The sequence below is a fragment of the Ciconia boyciana genome, chromosome 10 (assembly GCF_034638445.1).
Source record: "Ciconia boyciana chromosome 10, ASM3463844v1, whole genome shotgun sequence".
Lineage (NCBI taxonomy): Eukaryota > Metazoa > Chordata > Aves > Ciconiiformes > Ciconiidae > Ciconia > Ciconia boyciana.
Window position 1 is genome coordinate 14,019,071 of NC_132943.1, and position 21,612 is coordinate 14,040,682.

At 40.0% G+C, this 21,612-nt stretch overlaps 1 protein-coding gene across 6 annotated transcripts in view; it reads left to right on the forward strand.

Moving 5' to 3' along the window:
• Nucleotides 1–21,612, forward strand: part of CLASP1 (cytoplasmic linker associated protein 1) — a 186,587-nt gene that overhangs the window by 98,398 nt on the left and 66,577 nt on the right. For all 6 annotated transcript variants that reach the window (XM_072875469.1, XM_072875474.1, XM_072875468.1 and 3 more), the window contains exons 17-21: nucleotides 29–196; nucleotides 976–1,025; nucleotides 2,214–2,384; nucleotides 12,139–12,246; nucleotides 15,562–15,729. In XM_072875469.1, the coding sequence (XP_072731570.1) occupies nucleotides 29–196; nucleotides 976–1,025; nucleotides 2,214–2,384; nucleotides 12,139–12,246; nucleotides 15,562–15,729 (665 nt within the window). The remainder of the gene's footprint in view (nucleotides 1–28; nucleotides 197–975; nucleotides 1,026–2,213; nucleotides 2,385–12,138; nucleotides 12,247–15,561; nucleotides 15,730–21,612) is intronic.

Genomic DNA, 21,612 nt, shown 5'->3' on the forward strand with positions numbered 1-21,612 from the left:
TGTTCACAGTATTGTGTCTTGCTTCCAGGTGTTACTGGGGTTTCCACAGTCACTTCAGCAGAGAGGCAGAGCATTTGTACCACACCTTGGAGTCTTCCTACCAGAAGGCCCTGCAGTCACATTTGAAGAACTCTGACAGCATTGTGTCCTTGCCACAGTCAGATCGCTCCTCCTCCAGCTCCCAGGAGAGTCTCAAGTAAGTTCTTCAATGTCACTACCTCTCAATTTAAACAACTGCAGATAGCTCCATTGAATTGGAGGGAGCCATCACATTGCTTTGTCTCATCTGGTCATCGTTTGGCCTCAACACTGGATTACTCCAAATTTTTTTTTTTTTTAGCTAACATTGTGTTAAAATAAAAAGCCAGCAAAACCTATTACTGGCTTAAAAAATCATTATCTTGACTCCAAATAATTTTCTAGGAAGCTTTTTGTGCTCAGCAGACGCTGTTAGTCATTCCTTCCAGGTGTGCTTTAAACAATGCTTGGATTGAAATTCTGTGTTGAGCATTAATCCTAGAGGTGTAAGTCTGCCTCTTTCCATACAAGAGAAAAAAAATGACTAAACTAAATTTGAGTTGTAACTGCAAAATCAATATGTAACTCTTCTGTTGAATGTATGTATTTTAGCTTCTCTTAGAGATGCAGTCAACTTAGGCTCCAAATGTCTGCAATTTAAGTGTTAGACTTATGAAAAATATCCATAACTTATTGGTGTAACTTTTAAAATCTACAAAAAGTGTTCTTAAAAATCTGTTCTAGCTCAAATAATGTGCATACTAATTTTCTTCGTGCTTTTGTAAAGAATTTCATGCTGATCCTGTATTTATTCTTAAACAATAAGCTTTGTTAGTGTATTCCTGTTTATAAATAACTTCCTATTAACTCAGTTGTGTACTGAAGGAACAGAGTAGCACTGTTACTGATGACTATGAAATATCAGTTTTGTTTTAATAAATATTTGTTAACTTCTAGCCGTCCATTGTCTGCCAAAAGAAGTCCTACTGGAAGTACTACATCCAGAGGTGAGAACAGGAGCTGAAAAATGCACTCAGGTGTTGCTGAGGAAGTGTGACGAGTTAGAGTGAGAATTTCAGACACTATAATATGCAAAGAACAACTCTGATCACTGTTTACTGCTCCTTAAAATGGCAACTTGTTGTGTAAAAATTTTTAATTAATTTTGGGTTGTACACCACATTCTGTGCATCAACTGCTGATATAATTATGCTTTTGAAAGTTAGTAAATCTGTCATTGCTTGCACCTGAAGGGGAGGCTAAAAAGCCTTGAACATTGTAGCCAAGGTATGTTTAGCTTTGCAATAGCTGGAATAAACTACTGCTGATGCTAAGACATACAGGTACATAGTCTAATGGTACATTCAGCTTTACAGTTTTCTGTCATTTATATTTTCTGTCACTTACTGAAGGCATCGTCTGCACACAAGTTCTACAGTGTTAAATTCCATCTCATTGCTAATCTGTTTTTACTATTAGATGGAATATTTAGGTGCAGCTTTCCTGTCCTAAGTAAATGCATACAATAATCTAAATAGTAAATTTTAATACAGAATATAACAGACAAAACTTTGTTGATAGAAGAAGCTGCCTTCTACACCTGACCAAGATCGGGTTCTGGCTGGCTTGTGTATACACTACACCCTACTGAGACCTTTGATTCAAGGAGATATTGGTGTGGAACCTACTTGATTGTGCACACAAATGCATGTTTGCTTGCAGCTGAATAGACAAGCTTCATGCTTAAGAGGGTAAGCATCAACAAGCGATGGGAACAGCAGTCCTCATGAGAAGATGAGGTGTTGGAAAGAAAGTTAGTAGAACCTGGACTGAAGGACCTGCAGGTCTGTTTTGGCCAGCAACTCACAGGCTGGTGATGGGTACTGTGGTTGAACTTTTCCCATCTAGGTTCTGTTAGAAATTTCTTTATTACTGGCCTGGCAGCCTTTTTGATCGCAGCATTTAGGTTAGTGTCTGATAAAAGTTCTTAGAGGTAGCATCAGGTCAGCATTGAAGTATCTTTGCAGGCAGTGTGGGGAAGCCCACATTGTCCTGATAAAGCATTCTTAGTTGAGGTATTTCAGTGCCAGCACGAGTGTTAAAAATAGTACATTAAACTGCTTGTCAGGCTCTTTGAAGCACACAGCTCAAAAAATTAATCTTCTTTATTCTGGATCTCCCACTCCCATCTGCAGCATCTACAGTAAGTACAAAATCTGTGTCAACACCAGGATCTCTGCAGCGATCCCGCAGTGACGTCGATGTGAATGCAGCAGCTAGTGCCAAGTCAAAAGTGACGTCTTCTGGAGCATCCACCCCCTTCAGTTCTGCTGCAGCCTTGCCCCCAGGCTCATACGCTTCACTAGGTAAATCTACATGTTCTTCTACTCTTGCAGTTAGCTTTCTTTACTAGCAGAAAGTGCCTCGCAGTTTTATTTGAATATTAAACTCTAAGTAGAAGAACATATCACTGAGATAGTTACCAGCTCTCCAGGATCAGTGTGCGATCTCTTGCCCTTTGGGATTAAGGAAAAAATTTGCAACAGAACTGACTTGAAGCAACTTCTTTAGGTTTTTAATTGTTTAATAGTCTGCATATCGCTCTTCTTTCTGGGGAAAAGCAGATCTTATTCCAATTCTGGGACGTTGTTGAGGAAAATACTTACTGCTTCTGACATTTCCCCCTGTCTCTTTCCCTTCTCTTCCTTCCCTCCCTTCCTGAAACTGGTTTTCCATTAATTGTTTTATGCTTTGAATAGTGCATCTTAGCTGAGTTTGATCGCTTTCTGTTTTACAAAAGGGAAAGATGTAGAAGCAAAGAGGAGAAGTCTGCTTTCCCATTTCACCACACAGGATATAAGTATCTGTTCCTTATGCTGACTCTTTTTGGATTATAGCCACATCATGTTTTTCTCTCAAAGCATCGTATATCACTTGCAGGTGCCCCAGGGTTTCTTACAACAAAGTTTGCATTTGATCTTTCTCTCCTGGAGATGCCGTTGAAGGAGACATGGAGGAGGAAATGCAAGGTGGTGATTGACACCATATTTGCAGAGCTTCAACGCAGTTATGAGCAGAGCCGATCATCTGAGCTAGTTTCTCATTCTGCTAGTTTCATGCTAATCTAATTCCAGACTTTTCGTCGATTTACCTTTACAAGAGGAAGAAAAATCAGAAATCGGTGATCTTGATTTAAGCTGTGTAGATTGTCTTCACTGAGTCAGTTGAAAATTTGCTTCCCTTTACTGTAAGGGAGCTGGTCTTTAGTCTGATAAAATAGGCGTGGTGAATTATATAGGGGTGGTTTCTACAGATTCCTTTTGTAAACAGGTTTCTTTCACATCTAAAATATTTTACCTTGGCTTAAATGTGTTGGTTGCATTTCGTTCAGAAGTTGAATTCTTATTCTGATTTAAATTGTTCATACTTGGTTCAAGATTTAGATACATCGCAGAGAAAACATAACACAGAATATGAAGTTGATCGCATAATAGCATGCTTTCGAGCTTACAGATGCAACCATTTTTCAGTCGTGCTGCATACTGGCTTCAGTGGCAAAACTGCTTTCGAACAATCCTATGTCATGAGGAAGAACAGAAGGGGAGGGGGAAGTATGTACTAAAGTTGGCTCTGTCCTTGAAGCTGGGAGACTGAATGCAGTGTTAGTCTTGCTCTTAAAACGGACTGTAGGAGAAAACCAGCAAATACACTCTAAGTGGTGCAAACATGGCTGCTCCTAAAGGAGCCTGCTTCCTTTTGAGTTAGTAGGGATGTTTGTCACCTGTGCATTCCTATGAGAGAAATGATGAGGCAAACAAAGAAAATGGAGTTTGGCAAAGGTTGGTTATTGCAGGAAGGAAAACCTGCAAGCGTGTTCTTTGGATACATCAAACTTTGATTTGCTGCTCAGTCAAACTTTTTTCATTTCTTTAATTGTGTTAATTTTTTGCATATTTCTGTAGCTAATATATAGTGCCCGCTCCTATTGATGTTACTAATTTTCCCTATTAACCCTTTCCTTATTTTTTTTAATTTGCCTAAAGATGGTACTACCACTAAAACTGAGGGTAAGCAGTCTCTCTGTGTAACTGAGGTGTGTCCACAGTCGTACCACCCTACCTGGTCTCTGTTCTCAAAGTGTTATCTGGTTCTCATCCATGTTCACTGGTGACCTGCATGAAGTGTTGCATGGTTGTCCTGCTCATTTTGATGCCATGGGGTATTCTTCACTTTCTCTTCAAGCTCCTCCCCACTAATAGGCCCTAGTCTGCTTTTATGACTTCACTTCTGATCACAGAGCTGTGTGTGGGTCTCTGTATTTAAAGCACTGCTTTTGGTTGAAGATGACCTGTGCACAGTTAAAAAAACAAAACCAACCCCCCCCCCCTCCCCCGACAAACCAACACAGGGCTTGTGTTTTCTTGCTCCACAATGTGTAAAGGTCTGCTGTGTTTTTCCATCCAAAGTTCAGGTCGCAACTGCCAAATGCTTTCGGGAAGAGACTGGGCAGCGAGAGAATTGAATGGGATGATCACATGGCAGAAAAATGAGGACAGTAAACAATGATCTCTAGGGAAGGAATATTTAGTCAACCTCTTTAAACCTGAGCCCTCTATTTTTGTTGTCAGCTGTCTGAGTGAGATGTCTTACATCTAAGACAGTTGGAGGAAAGGCTTTTTTTCAAGAACACTGAGCCTGCTAGTTTGGGAGGGCTCCCAGTCAGGTTCTCTGGCTCGTTGTCAAAGCTTGTTCTTTATTTCTCTCAAGCAAAAAAGATCACTGGGAAATCACATTTTCCTGAGGTTAGACAGGAGTTGAAAACAAGAATGCCTCCTACACATAATGAAGACACCACACCCCCATCAAACCCGTTTTTTTCCTGATGCAAGTCTCTTTTCGAGGGATCTATTACTGTCTTGTGGGACTGTGCTTGTATCCTTGATGGCTGCTTGTATTTGGATGTGGTGTTCTCAGAAGTGCTACTGTGCCCTTGTGACATGTGGTTTTTTTCCTTACTATTATTGATGCATTGATTTATTATTTAGAGGGAAAGGTCTCTACTGTTTTCGGAACTGGCACTTAATCTTAGTGTTGTTAAGATGAACTGGCTCTGCATCATGGGCAAGTGTTTGTGCTTTGTGATCTGTTAGTGATAAGGAATATGAAGTTGGCCTGAACACCTGTATTTCTAAATCAATGGCAAATTAGATGAAGGTTTCAGATTGTTGTAATCCTGAGCTGCTGGATTCATTGCTGACCCTTCTTTTTCTCTTATTCCTTTTCCCCCAGTTCTCAAACTTTTCTATTTTTGGCCTAACTTTGAAACATTGAAAGTTTAATGTTAATTTATCAGATACCCTATTCAGGTCTCAGTCCTCTCCTAGACTGTAATAATATTTGTGAAGGCCTGTTCCAACAGCTGTCCTCTGGAATACCTTTATTTTTAGTTTAAATGCTTTATTCTCATCATGCAAAAGGGAGGGGGTTTTTTTGTTTGATTAGTTGTTTGGGTTTTTTTGGGTTGTGTTTTTTTTTTTTTTTTTTCAATTCAGCTACATTGGGAGCAGATTGGATTTGGTAAAAGTCTGTACTAGAAACCAGCAAGTCACTTGGGGAAGGATTGCGGGATTGAACTTTCAGAAATTGAGTTTGCCATCCCCCTTGTGTTAACTACCAGATCTTACCTTTTCCTTTTGCTGTAGGATTCTCTTTTTTTGGGTGAGTGAGGATCAGAGAGGATTATAACAACAGCGCACACTACAGCCAGAGCACTTGAAGGATGAGTTTAATCACTCTTTGAAACTCTTCATCTTTATTTTCCGTTGTTGAGACAGTTAAGGGAAAACCAGCCTTAGTTCAGGATTTGGTCTGTCTTACAGATGAGGGCTGAGAAAGGTCTTCTGCCAACTCTCTGATCTTGCAGATTTTGCTAGGAACTACAGGGAAGGCAAAACTTTATATTCTCAACATAAATGTAAAAATTAAGGAGGCAGGGGAAGAGAAAAACATCCCCTTGCTCTGGAAATATCTGTATGTGCAAGAGACACTCTTTGAACATAAAGCAGAAATTCCATCCACACCTGTGCCTCTGTTTTGGTGTTTTTTGTGTGTGTGTGGTGGTTGGTGGGGTTTTTTTTGTTTTGTTTTGTTTTTTGCGGGTCACTGGTAAGTAATTTAAGAGCAAATCCCTGTGGGTGTTTTGTGTGGTTCAGCTTGACAGTAAATCTGCAGTCTGGTTCCCATCATGGCTTTCTGTAGCTACAGTGTAAAAGTTCTGCACCTTCCCCTCAGCCGGGAGCCAGCATTGTGTGAACTTGGCAGTTCCCATCTGCTTTGCCTTCAGTTCTCCTCAGTGTTTTGTTTTTGAGCCAGACATCTCAAAAGAGGAGCAAGATAGAGTGGGTTATGCAGTGGCAAGAATACAAGTTAAGAGCCAAGTATCAGTCCTTTGGTTTTAAATAGTGTCATCCCAATTGACAAATTCTGTTGAAATGCACTTCCTTATGGAAAGGTAGTGTGAGTCTGTATACCACTTAAATCTGTGCAGGTCTTCTGCTGTCTCTGTGCTGTGAGGCTGTGTCTTCATGCAGTGCACAGTTATGTCTTGGTTGCCCAGACCCTTCATGTATGGGTATCTCTTGAACTTAACTACGAGCTTTGCAGGTAGAAAGCTTGTAAGATCTAAACCTTTATAGTCTTGATCAGGACTTCACAGCTAGTGCTGTGCAAGTAGCAGTTGTGCCCTAAATCCATATCTGTTATAGCTGATTAAAAGGAGACCTCAGAAAAGTTTCTGCTTGTCTTATCACGAAACGGCTTTTCAAGGAGTATTTTAAAAAGGTGCATAATGCTGACTTTCAGTATAGAATAACAGTTCAGGGTGTTTCTGTTATCTGGCTGCCTTTTTCCAAAGTGAGCATAAAGACAAGCCCTTCCAACAAGCCTTTCCCAAAAGGGGGAAGCATAAATGCTGGCCTGACCTGAAACTGGCAAGTTTAAAACAAAATCAGCAGTTTTCCAGAGTCAGTGGCACAATTTTTAGTAGTTGTTATTATTCACCAGAAAGGAAATAACATCTGTGTTCTCAGTTTTCAGATAGCAGACCATTCTTTTGGAGCCTAAGTTCAGTTGGACATCTTGAGCCTTACCAAAGGCTTTGGGAGTAACATAAGGTTTATGAAATCATTATTGCTGTTTTCTTCTCTGCCTTAAAGCTCTTTCTTGACCTCAAGGACAAGGAATGATTGAAAAGTTTGACTGAACATGGTATCTTAAATGGAAGTGCTCAGGTAGTAGGTTTCTTTGTTCTCTTGGTCCATCTGTTTGCGAGTGCTGACTTATTTGCCTGTGCTTGTTGGTGTAAGGCGAAGTGGTGCCACTATTGTTCCCTCAGCCCTCTGCTTTCGAGGGAGTTCTTGTGCAAAACCCAGGGGGATCATATGTGGATGGTTTCCAGTAAGGGTCGAGCAATTCTCGGGGGAAATTCTGGTGCAGAATCAGGTCTTTATACTAGTATAATGTTGGGCATGTGCTAAATATGCATGGAAATCATACCATGCTCAATGCAAAAAGTTGTTTACAGATTTATATGTAAAGCATGTTTTTAATTGATGTGTGCATGTCTCTCAGATGTCCACGTGTCGTTTAGCAGTGACACAGCTAGGGGGGTCTTAGGGGCTCTTTCGGGAATGTTTTTCTCCAAATGGGGGAAAAACCCAGTGCTGAGTAACCTAAATGCATTGACCTGATCCACGGAGAGACCATTACCATCCTAGTGCTTCCATATATAACTTGTGTGGCTGTAGGTATCATTATTCACAGCATGGAACTGATTAAAGTCAGTTGTTGAGCTGTTATAGACCATTTCTAGACTATTTGAAAGCCATTTTCTTCAGTGTAATATACAGGCTGGCTCTCACAAAGCCTATGTCTGTTCTGAGCACTGGGGATGGAGATGCTGCAGTATCCTCCCAGAGGAGCTCAGAACGATGCTGCCGGATAAAGCCTCTTGTAATGCAAAAACATTATCATAGAATCTTCCTTTTCTTATTCCTTTTTTTAAAAAAAGAAAACAAAACAACTTTCCTAGGGTTTAGACATATGTTAGACATTTCAAGGTTGATTCTGATCCATTGATTGTTGTAAAAACTGACAGTAACTTTAAAACATAAAACCAACCCCCCCCCCCCCCCCCCCCCCCCCCCCCCGGGTTTCTTAACACAAAGCATTTATATGGAGTCTTTCAAAATACTTTCTGTACCAACAGTAGTGTCACATGTCAAATTTAGATCAAGGGCTTTTTTATGGAAATACTTTTATGGTTTTTGGAAACTAGTTGGGGCAGTCTTTATCTGTTCCTTTGCTGTGCTGCTGTTGTCAGGATGCAGTAATTCTTTTAAGAGGAGCAGAAAAATAATGGTTATGAAATGCGAATTGCTACATTTGCAGTTTGAGCTAGATACGGAAACAAACCCACTTGAAAGCAAAGAAGTTTTGGGAGGGGAGGTGTTTGCTTGAGTTTAACAACAACAACAAAAAGTCTGAATAACTTATTTGATGCCTTATTTACAGTCTTGCTTGAAATTAGTTTTTCTCTCTGGGGTAGAATCATAGGTATAAAGCCACACATAAGTCCTATATGCAAATAACTCTTGGATGAGAATGCAGACTCTTGTTTGCAGATGAAATCCTTAAGGGAATGTAGTAGAGATGTTTGTATTGTATAGATGAACACATGTATATATGCATGCTGTACTTGGTATAATATATATTTAAAACATTGAGATTTTCAAGCCAGACAAATACTGATTCATCTTACATTACTATAAAGCAAATAGGTTCTGGATATCATAAGACTAAGTTGAAAGTTGTGCATGTGTGTGAAGATCAGTTAAAATATGAAACGTCCCAGATCCCTCTCCCGGTTTTCTATCATACAGATTTGCCTAAAGCAATTTTGAGTTCCAGCGGGTCATTTTTTGTTTTACAGCTAAAAACTGTACTTGGATAGGAAAAACTTAAAATCTTAACTTTTTTTTTGAAACGTAGCTTTGAGTCGCTTATTTTGAACCATTTGTATGCTGCAAGTAAGATTAATGTGCATGAAAAAAATAAATACATAGTTTTTAAAGTTCAGAAAATAAAACTTTGGAAAGTACATTAACAATTCATGCTTCAAAGAATACATATAACTGATACCAGATGGCACTTTTTCCTTGTAACTGTGTGAAGAATTTGACCTTGAATTTTAGAGGCATTTCTTTCCTTTCATGTTTTACTTTAGCCCATGGACTTTAAAAAATAAAGTGCTCCTAGGGTGAGCTGTTACTGTGCTATTGCAGTATTCGTACCATTACATCATTTTTTGTGTTGTGAATTTCTGGTTTCTGCTATTCCTGTTATCATTAGCACAATGCAAGTCCAGTGCAGTATTAGTTCAAATGCTTGTTAGCCTTTTTAAAAGGATGAGAAACCAGTATCAGTGTTGGGACTGTTCCTCCTCTGCAAGAGCAACTCTTCAGCCCTCATTGTTCTCTCTGACCCCCCATTAGGCCAAAATCAGTGTGCAAATCTACCATCCAAAAGGAAGCAGAATTTTGTTCCTGGGTATTCATTCAGAAACTGCTAAAGTTGGTAGCAGCCTGTCCACTGACTCTCAGGGGTTTCAGAATAGGACTGAGCTCTCTCTTTCTAATCCTGCTGGTAATCACATGTTAATTAAGTTTGACCCTTTGGTTCATTTTTCTTTCTTAAAGCCCCCAAAATTAGTGTCAGAAGCTAATCTTGGTTTCTCTTTATGTATTATTTTAGGCTTTGTATTTCCTAAGGTGGGATAGTCACTTATTACATATTGTCCCAGTTTTTGCCTTGTTCTTAGTCACCTGCTGATAAAGAAGAAAAAAAAAAAAAGATTTTGTAGGTGCAGGAAGAACAGAAGATTTTGAGGATCTTGAGTGGCCTGTGCATAAGAGGAGAAGACATCAGTCCCTTCTCGCTCGTTCTTGGCCCATACACATCACTCAATGTGTTTTCCAATACTGTCTGTTACTGCGTGCGGTGTTGAATTTCAGCTTGAGTTACCCCCCAGGACATTCTGCAATGCCAAGACTTTCTGTTGGCGTTCTGGAAGGATGTAAGTTAACTCCATTACTGGTTCCTAAGACTGGTCAGGTTTAACTTCTTGTCTTACTGTTTTGTACTCCTGCTACCACCAGTGTTGCCCTCCTGATGTGAGAAATGAAGGGAAGCCCTGAGGCTTCTAACAAGAGCGTGCGGTCCTTCTGCCTCCTTCCCCGTGCACGCCTGCTTTGAAGCCTGTGGTGGGGTTTGGGGTACGCACCCTGTGGCAAGTCACACAGTGGCTCTGCTCATCGGTGTGCGGCTGCACATCTGCCAAACTTGCGAGGGATGGGAATGGGCCAGCAAAGAGCTACAGAGCTGTCTCTGGGTTGTGTATCAGGCTGACCATTTGTAAGGGGCAGATAATGTCCTAGAGCAGAGGAGATCTGCAGCCTTGCTGGTGGTAAGAAGACCTTAGCAGCCAGTTTCATGACTGGACCTATGTGGATGTGCTCAGAGCTTGTTTAGTTGAGCCAGTAGTTAAAAAGTGGTTTGTTTATATTTTCCTGGTTTCGTGCTAATGATTTCTTCTATGTCTTGTCTACAAACAATTGTTTGAATGTAGATCTCTGTATCTTGCCTACTGAGCTATTTTAAAACTAGATGCTGGTGGAGAGGTCTGACGTACAGCTGTCTTCTAGACTTTTTCCCCTGCAAACAAGTCTAGGCTTTCTTCTCAAAGTTAAACATCTCCTTGTCACTTTGTGTCTATTAGAAACTTGGAGACCCTGTTATGAATATTTTGAGAGCTCAGAGAAGAACAGATCTCTCAATCTGTTCAGCCTGGGCTGCTTGCCATTGTCTTGTCCTGCATGTGTACCTTATGTGAAGTGATTTTTTTTTTTTTTTTTTTGGCTGGCAAGTCTGTATCTCCTTGTTCATGTTTCTCTGTATGCTTATGGTGGAGACAAAGGGCAGGAGATCAATATCTATAACCTGTGGGTGCAGTTGTCTAGACTCTTCTCTTACCTGTTGTGGTTTTTTTTTCCTTTTATTATTGTGCCTGAAACTTCAAGTCATGTCCTCTGAATGCAGGATAGCACTGGCATTAGTCCTGAGAAACAGCTTCAGATTTGGCTGAGAACTGAGTTGTTGAAAAGTGCTAATGGAGGCTTTCTTTGTGTTGCTCTTAATTATAATTTCTTTCCCATTAACTAGAGACAGATAATTGAAGCTTAGCACTGGAAAGAACATTCTGTAGGAAACAGCCCTGCCCCAGGAAGGGGATGAACTGATGACCCTGTAAGCTTTTCAAGCTCAAATTTCTGTGGCTTTTTCATGAGGAAAGAACAGAAGAAGGACCAAGAACACTTTGAGACTTTATATCCATTCTCCGCTTAAATAAAGAGCAGACACAGAATCATTTTTCCACAACGTTGATTGTGTTAAATGGAACTCTCCATTACAAGTAAAGTTACACTGATCTTGGGATAAATATGAGGGATCTGTAAACAGCAGGGAAAACTCAATGAGCCTGAAATAAAAGCGTAATCAGCCTGCGTTGACAGACTCTCGCAGGAGTGCATGCCAGCCTGTGCATGTAGAGCAGGATATAAAGCACCAAACTGCTAATTGGAAATCCCAGTGATGGAATTTGCAGGGGCATCTGCCACACCTGTCTTTGAAAGAGTGATCGCCTTGTCAGAAAGTAATAATTTGATATACGAAGCAGCATTTTGGAGACTGAAATTTTTGTTGTCGATCCTTTGTAAAGAAGCTACTATTGAACAGTAGAGAGGTAATATTTTTTAATTAAACTGGCTGATTGCATTACAGAAAGCAAAGAAGTTTTCGGACTCATGGACCATGACTGTTTCCGCTCCCTGCCCTGCATCTCAGCCAGTCTAATGAAAGATGTTGCCTGTCCCTGTAAAATTTTTCTTTTGTACTTTGGTTAATTGTTTGTATACCAACCCTGCAAGCATAGAACAGCATGTTAGACACTGCTGCTGCATTTGGAAGAAACCTGTTGACAGTCTGATTGTCTTTGCATTCCTCCAGGTCGGATTCGTACAAGGAGACAGAGCTCTGGCAGTGCCACAAGCATCACCTCAACGCCTGCTGATACACGAGGCCGCAGCCGAGCTAAAGTAGTTTCCCAGTCCCAGCGTAAGAAGTGTTTTATTTCTGGGGGAGCAGAACAAATAGTTATTAATACATTTTTCTTGAATTGTAGTAGCATCAGTTGAGGATTGGGCTCAGTTCTGCTAATAGCGTTTGGACATGTAACAAAATGAATCCTCGCTCAGCCAGCGTGTACTCTTGCTGACGAATAGGGCCCCAAATCTGAGTGCTTAGTTGCTACCTCTTTTTTACCAGTTGTGCAGCAGAATTTCATATCGCTGTGATGTGTAGGGCTAAATAACTTGCACTGGGTCCCACTGAGACACCCTCTGTGTCTGTAGCTGACTGCTGTCCTGGGTTCTTGCCCTGCCAAGCTTCTCCTGCTTATGTGACTGTACTTCTGTATGTGTAACACGTGAGCTGTCTAAAGGTAATGGGATTTGGCATTAATTAAAAATAGGACATTACCTATTGCGTGTAGGTATGGCGGAGATGGTTCTGCTCTCCGATTCACACGACATATCTGTGCTCTCTGGCAAGGCGTGGTTTTCCCCTAGCAGCCTTACGCACGGTGCTGCTGCATATTTGTCATGTGTATCTAAGGAGAATTGTGTCACTCAAACTTTAAAAGGAACTGGGGGGACGGAGAAACCCACAAGCTTGAAAGTCCTCAGAACATGAGTGGCTAAGAGGAGACGGGGTTTGCTGAAAGACCTGTTTGTTCTGAGGACTTGTCTTGCTTTGTACCCCTATTTAAAAGCCCTTCTCTGTTCATGTTCTCATTGCTTTGCTCTGTCATGCTGGAAGGATGGGGAAGCAGTTTATAGCATTGTGTTAGGCTGGGAGAGCTGAAGAGAGAAGTATTATATTCAGGATGGGGCCAAATGGAAATCTTTACATTGAGGTCATGAAGGAACTTGGGCTTTGGTATGCTGATATAAATTGATTTCTTCAGTTTTGAATCTAAAACTGATCCAAAGCCAGAAGTGACCTTTTTTCCTAAACTTAGTTTGGTTAAAAATGATCAGACCAGATGAGACAAGTCTCAGAAGTATTTAAAGAATAATTGAGTATCCGAAGGTTTCAGAGATTATGGGCTTAATTTTTTACAGAATGTCTTATGGAACTTTAGGATGGTCACATCTGAATCTGCTCCCTTGGTCCAGTTTGCTGAATCCTGATTCCAGCCTAGCCCAACCAGATGTGATATTTATCCTTAAGCCAAACATTGCATGAAATAACTTATTAATTCAAATATAATTCGGTTACAGGACCAAATTCTCCACACCCACACAGTGGATAACCCTGTTGCAATTTTGCAGACCAGGCTGGGGTGTAATCTAGAGCGGAATTTGGGTCTCAGAGTGTTGGTTGACATTTAGCTAAGAAGCTGATCAACCTTGGGAAATTGTTAGTCGCACCTGCACATTAACCCACTGCATTCTGCAGAGGCTTTAGGAGTGACATGTTTGTGAATAAATCTGTCTGTATTGTGTATAGCATAAACTGCATGCTGAATGCTGTATTGTCTTGCTGTCTTTTAATCCACTTTTTGCCTGTCCTTTGGTCTGCCTTCATAATCAAGGATCCAGATCAGCTAATCCTGCTGGTGGTAAGAAACGTTTTCCCTTTCTTGCTTTCTTACATTATTTCCTTCACATTTAACTGCTAAGCTTTTAGCTTCCCTCACTCTCTCCTAACTATGAGACTTAAAAAGCATTTTCTTAAAGTCATAAATCCAAATGTGTACAGCAAGTGATTTTGCTTCCTCATGGTAATCAAACATGGTAAGCGTACATTCTGCGTATTGAAGCTGGCTGATTGCTGCAGCTTAACCCCTGGGTGCTAAATTCTTCTTCCAGTTACTTCAGTGCAACCCTGCTGACATCAGTGAGATTGCAGCAGTGTAACTGAGAGGAGTAGTGGCTTTTGGGGTGTGGATGCTGTGTGAGAGACTGGCATCTGTCACAAGTATTCTCACTTTTCAGGGAGGGGGGAGCCAGCACCACGTACAGTATTGGAGTATATGATTTGATTGCTTTAGAATCATTTTGGCCAAGACATTGCAGGGGGCAAGTAAGTTAAAATAATACATGTGTCATGGTGTTGTCCATCAGATTAATAGAATTGCATATCTTCTTAAATTAAGACTGAAGACCAGTCTTTAACTCTTGTTAGTTGTAATAGTATCTGGAACTGAAATTTTTGTGAGATGTGTAGATACTTTTCAGAAAGAAACCAACATGAATATTGGTTCAGAGTGCGAGCTTGCCCAAGTATGTTCTTGTAACCTTTTCAAATATAGTTTTCCTGGCTGTTTTAGCAAACAAATAGAATGCCAGGAATGGTAATACCAGCAGCAAATTTTCAGTTACTTTTATATACCTGAAGAAGCAAAAAAGTCTTGAATCTATTACTCTCACAGTTATTTGTGGTTACCTTTAAGCTAACATTACTTAATTTTCAAACAACTTAGCAAATGAAGATCCACAGAAAAAAGGAAAAAAGTATTATTCAACTCATTGAGTTAGCAAGACTATTTCAGACAAAAATATCTACTGCAAATGGAATGTAAATATGTAAATAAATCTTGGTTAGTAGACTGTCTTGCAGACAACATGGCTTAGGATAAATGTAAACTTGCCATGGACTATTCAAACAGACAAGGAAAAATAAAACAGGCCAACTACTCAACTTGCTAAAAGTTTTCTCCAGCTGAAAAATAACTAAATAGTTTAGCTTTAACCAGTCAGACCCAAGTAAGCCAGCATCTCTACAAATGTGACAGGCTCACTTGGTTGACCCTTTATTGTGCTGATCTGCTGCTGTTGAGATGGTATTTTTTTAGTTTTTCCCTCACTGAATTATTGCAGGAAAGTAACGCCACCACTACAGTGTAGCAGGAAGATGCCTGAGCTACCACCTTGCAGCAGGTTACCTGTGCCAGAAGGTAACTTGCGGCTTGCTGCAGCACAGCACTCCACACGGCCTGATTTGTGTTGCTTCACGAGGAGGTGAAGCAGCCTGTGAATTCCATACTGCTGCAGCAAGGCTGCTCCTGGCACCTCCACAATCTTGCGTAAAGCCAGCTGGAGTATTCATAGACTGCCATGTCCACTTTGGTCTTGATCCCAACTGGGAAGCGTGGTTCATATAGGCAGGGCTGCTGATGTCAGTGTTTATTGTCCATGGGCTTTCCTCAGTCTTCCTTGAAAGCCCATAGGGAACGCTCCCGTTAGTTTTCTGAGTGATTTGGAGCAAATTCTTAGAGCTGATTGTGTTCCAGTTTTGTTGTCAGAGTATTTAAAAACTTGGGGGTTTTAAATTGTTTTTTTTTCCTTATTTCTGGTTCTCTTCTAGCTGGTAGCCGGTCTAGTTCTCCGGGTAAGCTGTTAGGAAGCGCCTATGGTGGCCTGAGCGGTGGAACGTCCAGAGTCCAGCCAGTGCCATCATCTTCAGAGAAGCGCAGCAAGATCCCTCGGAGCCAGGGATGCAGTCGAGAGACAAGTCCCAACAGAATAGGACTAGGTAAGAATAGTCACTGCAGTGACATGCTGACCGGTGTGCTTGAAGGAGGGACTTTCCTGTTGACTAGGAAACTGTTTACGTGTTACTGTTATTCTTCTAAGTTTTTCAGCTGGCAAGTTAATGTGTTTGTGGTTTGTAGGAGAGTAATTTTAATTTTCCAGGTTGAGCTATAGTTTCAAAGTAAGCCTAAAGATGTCATGAGATGCCTTCTGTTTGAAATTCAACATGAGCGATGTTATTAGATCAGGCAGCAAAAACAGTTGTCGTGAATAACCGTCACAGCAAAAATACCTTATTTGGCATCAACGGCTTAGTCCTAAAATGAGTTGAGCAATCTTTACAGTCAGTTGGAATCAAGGGCAAAGAGCACCTTCTTGGGTTATTTTAGAAATTTTGCAGCTTAAATGGTTTGCTTCTCGCATCCTCAATATCTTGGAGCTACTTTCATAGATGGCATTTTTTACACTTATGCTTTAATTATTCTGCTTCCAATATTCTTGTCTTAGTGACTGTTATGTAAATATTGTATAATAGTTTTTATTTTCAAATTTATCAGCAGACTCATTTATTTTAAGTCAGGTGAGTAAGCATCATTATATATAAACTTTTGTGTGTCTGAATTGAGGTGAAAAGGTATTCAGTGTGCTGTCTGAACAAGTAAATACTGTTTTGGTTGTTTTTTTTTAATTGAAATGTTTTCAGAAGTTTGAAGCTTATGTAGAGTAAGAACACTTTAAATAATACTGTTACTAAGTTATTTTATATCTCCAAAGAATTTACTAGTAGGTTGAAATTGATTGAAATTATATCCTTACTGTTGTCAATTAAATTTTTAACTATTGCCTTAGCAATTGTATTTTAAATTTAAGCTACCTTTCTATTTAGATATGTTGTTAATAGAGAAGTATCTTACTCATTCTTCAAGTATTATTGAAATGAATTTAAAGCACGTGAGTGCATATGCTGTTATGGTTCATAAAAATATTGCATGTTTATTGTGATTATTTTTCCAAATTCAGTGTTGTTCTCATGTCTGATCTATTTTATGGCCTCTGTATGAATACATTGTGCTTTCCTGTTCATTGCTTTTAAAATGTAAAGTGCCTGCCAAACATTAGAGGTAACTGTTCTGCTATCACTGCAGAAGAACACTGTTTTTAGGAGGAAACAAAGAATGATGGATAGTACCATCACATATTCTTAAGCTGATCATCACATTATGTGGTCTGATTTGAAACAGCCTTGAGCATCTGAAGGGAAATTGCTGTGCGCAAAATCCTCACTCTTGGGTTGCCTGCTTTCAGGTATATTATGGGAGCCTTGAATTCTTTTGAAAGTGTAATTTGTTACCTTGTTGTTCTGATGTCCTCCCTGTGAACACAGTCAGTGCTTGTTCTTTGGGAGTAGGAGAGAGCTCTGGCAGATCTATCAGATGTGTGGTTTCCACCCGTCCCCCCCAGGTTGATGGCCAAAGCCTGTTCTTTCGGGCTGTCATGGGAGCAGGAGAGTCTGACACTTGTGGTGCCTTTAGCACTCAGTTGCAGAAATTGTGTCTTCATTGGATCTTGAAAATGGTAATACTGGCTTGGATGGAGATAGCTTTCGAGCTGTCATCTTTATACCATTATTCCATTGTATTTATTACTTTATAAAACAGTAGCTAACAGTATTTTATCGTTTCTTATTGTGTTGCTTCAGTCCCTATCTTTCCTTGATACTTTTTTCATTTGTTCATTTCATTAAATAGACTCCCACTCACCTTGGTCCTAAATATATCGATAGACTTTGAAGAGGTCTGATTCAAGAAGGTGCTTGAGCACACATACGACATCGAATGTACATGCAGTACTTCAGGCTTTGTGGGATTATTTATGTGTTTGATACACGTGCTTATTCTGTGGGCTGAAACATCTCTTAAGTCTGTAGTCACATGGCAGTGTAGCGGGTGTTGAACCATCATGCAGATCAGGCTCTTAGAAATGGGTAATTCCTGGATCCTGTTCATAACTTATCCATTGACTTGTGTAGTTTTTGCAGGGGTGACTGGGAGTTGCAGCCAGATCGATGCTGTGTGCGCAAGAGTAGGCAAGAGTGTGGGTCCCTGTGTGCAGCTGGGCTTTATTACAGGAACCATCCACTGGACTCTTTCAGGCCCTTCTTGGACTCTTTCAGGCCCCAGTGGCAAGCTAATAGAGCCTCTACGTGTGGGTGCCTGTTAGCATCAGTACCTTGCTTCTAGCTTAGATTTCCATGATGACCACAGGTATCCATGAAGTATGTTCCTTCTGTATGCTGGAAACCTTGAAGTACGTTGTTTTCCAGGAGGCAGCACAACGAGGTACATTTTACATGCTGAGGTCCTGCATGGGCACCTGTATGGCCCTGCTCTGCAGTGCTTTTCAGTTTTAAGCTTGCCTTTGCTGTCTGCTCAGTGGAGATGTACTAGCAGTGATACCCTGTTGGGGAGGGGAGAGTATAGTCCAATTAATCTTGAGCTTTTCTGTAGGCCCCTTGAAGGAGATCTCCTCAAAAAAGGTGATGTCCATTTCCCATGGATTGAAATTTTATCTGCTTGAAGTTAATTCTGTTGCATGCTCAACAGATCGTGTGGCACAGTTGAATCTGAAAGGAGTGAGAGATTCGAGGTTGTCATTCTCCAAAGAGTGGAGCAGGCACAGCTGGTTATCAATTTCATGCAGCAGCACTTTTTCTGTCGGGGTTATGCCGGTTATTGGAAAGCTGAAGGCAGTTCTTGACTTGCCTCTACTGGGTGTACCTGACTGCAGAGCTTTCCTTTTGGCTGTTTTGGCAGCATTTACAGGCTCTTTAAAATGCTTGTATTGATGTAAAAGAAATATCTGCTGATATTTAGTCTCCACTTAAGAATCATTAAAAATCATACTCTAATGAAATACAGGTTTCTTCCAAGTGGTAGATGGGTAAACAGGTGCACTATCAAGTTCTGCTGGTGGTATTTGCATCTGTTGGGTTCCACTGGTGTAAGACAGCCTAATAGTGTGTTTTAATAACGGTGTGAACTGTGTCCAACTGCTCTGCCTTTCCAGCTGAAATTGGTAAAACTTAGATGTATAGGACACATCTAGAAAGTTGGGACTTTATGGAAAACAACCCACCCTTGTCCTGTCCTAGGCTCTCGGTCCAGAGCTGGCTGTGGGCACAGTGTCTGCTTTCATCCTGCCTACTCCTTTTAATCAATTTTGCTACTTAATTTCTGTCCAACTTCTGGGGGTTGGGAATTCTGAAATTGAGTCTTATGCCTGTCTTCTCTGCCTTTGCGGCCTGCACTGCCAAGACAGGCTGTAACAGTACAAGAGACTTGTCTATAAATGACAACACTGCTGGCCCTTACTGCTGGTGGTGCCCAAAGAAAATACCCTGAACAGCTGATATCCAATCTTCCCTACACAACACAGCAATAAAAATGTGGGGCAGGTGCCTGGGAGTCCACAACAGACTCATCATTCAGTTCTTTTCAATCCATTCTTTTTTTTCCTTGCTTTTGTATTTGTATCCAGAAACATGTAAATCTTTTGTTTGACCATTACTCATGAAATACCCACTGTTTGTTTTTGGCTGCTTTGTTTGTGCAGTCAATATTGTGCTTCATCTGTGGCATTGTCCTACTAGTCTGTTCTCATGCAGTTAAAATGCATTTTCTTCATACTTAATGCTGCTGCTGTTAGCTGTTATGGAAGGAGAATGTATTGTGTGCATCCATTAGTTTTGTTTTTTTTAATTGTTCACATCTCTCCCTCTCTAAAGAGCCTTTGCTAGTTTTAATAGAGTTGTATTATAGAAAAGATTGACAGATCTTCTCTACTTAAGAGAAATGACTGCTTGGGCAAACCTGATGTGAAGGCTGCCATTATTTACATATAAGCATGAGACCCAAGAATGAGAAGTTTGCTTCTAGAGAGTCCTAAATTTCAAGAAAGTATTTGTGTGGAAGACTTTAGAGTGTTACTTTCACCAGTAGTTCACCTGTCAGCTTTATATCTTGTACATCTGAGGTGGGATTATTGTACTCATGGACCCTAATCTCATCTAGTTCATATTATTTAGTCTGTCTTAATTATTATAAGACCATCTAACTCACTCAAATTTTAGACATTATGGTGATCTAATCAACATGGTCAATAGCTCATCTTGTATTGTCTGACATCAAAATTCAACCATCAGAACCATTAATTCATCTGAGAGATATGAGCGAGGTTTTGCAAAACTGGGAAGGATTTGACAAACCAAGAATCTGGCAATAGTCTATATTTGAATTTTAAAGCCTAAATATGAAGGTTTCTATTTTGTTCTGTACTGTTTTGCTGGACAGGATACTAATAGATCCAGTGTATATGGGCCCACAGAAGCACTGTAGGGGAACTTTATTAGCTTGAGTCTAGGCAGTTAGGTTCTGTATACAAACCAGTAGAGCTTTTTAAGAATATTTGTATTCTGGAGCACGCCAATGGCACTATTTTTATAAATATGAGGATACTGTTAAAGTATTAGTATAAAGCAGGTTCATGTATTGTGTATGTACCTATGTTCCATTGTCATCAAAGCTGGTAGGTTAGATTTTACTCTGTGCATGAGAAAATTCCCTAACGACTTTTCCTGAACATTTAAAATATGCTACTGCCTTTTCAAAACAGCAAAGGAAATCCCTCTTTTAGTCATTAAATTCTTCAAGGTAAACTCATGACAATTAACTGCTATTCTTTTACCTAAGAAAACATTGTATTCTCTACTGGGCACAAAGCTTATTAAATACCTTTCTGCAAAAATCTGTCATATCAAAAAGGCACAGAATTTGCAGAGGAATAATCCAGTTTTAAATACCTAAAATGCTCATTTTAGAAAGTCATAAAATTGAAATCCTTGATGTTAAGCAATGCTCTAAGGGCCTAGCTCTGTTTTTCCTACTTGGACAAAACTTCAGCTAAAGTCAGTAGGATTGCTTTTTACTATGAAAGCAGCTTAATCTTTTATCTTCTACTTTGCATTTGGCCAAACAAAGTTTGATGAGTTCCCATGACACAGCTGATAGGCAGGAGCCTTTTTAGGCTGTGGGAAATGGAACACTTCATAGCTGCCAGACCAAAGATGAGAGTTTTGTTGATGTAGGGTTTTGTCAAAGTAAAGAATATAGTTTAAAGCTCCCCTTAAGTGCTCATATATGTCTATCTGTGTGCATATAAAACCACAAATACAAGGTTTTAGAAATGTTTGAGGAGCAGAAGTTAGATAGCTCCGTTAAAGATCTGAAGTTGCTGCTGTCTTAAAACTCAAACCACTTTTTAACTCGTCTTTCATGTATACAGATTCTAAATGCTTTTTCCCAGTATCTTTCATTGGAGAAAAATATCTCTGCAAGTCTGTACAATACACCTTTTTTCTTTAGGATATTTGTTCATGCCAAAACTATCCTTGTGAAAGGCAAATCTATGTAAAAATAGCATATTGGTATTGTGACTACTTATAAAAATTTTGATCTGCTGTTTTGTTCCAGAAGGGTGTTTGTCTTATAATTAAGGAAAAAATATTCCAGAAGGGTTTCTTTCAGCCTCATCTGTTTTGCATGTTTTGTAACAGTAGAGCTCCCCTAAATGATTGAAGATTTCTGCTCTACTTGAATAACAAAACTTGGATTGCTTAAGAAAAAAGCAGACTGTTAACCAGACATTTAATGCTGCTGAAATTTCACATCACAAACACAGCTCAGCATGTAAGGTAGTTGGTTTGTAAAGAGCCTGAGCAGGCTGCTGCAAATTATAATTACTAATGTAATAATTACCGTAACTAACAGAAATGTGACTTGACTTTGAGCTTTCTGTCCTCATTAAACTTGTTCACCTTCTCTGAAAC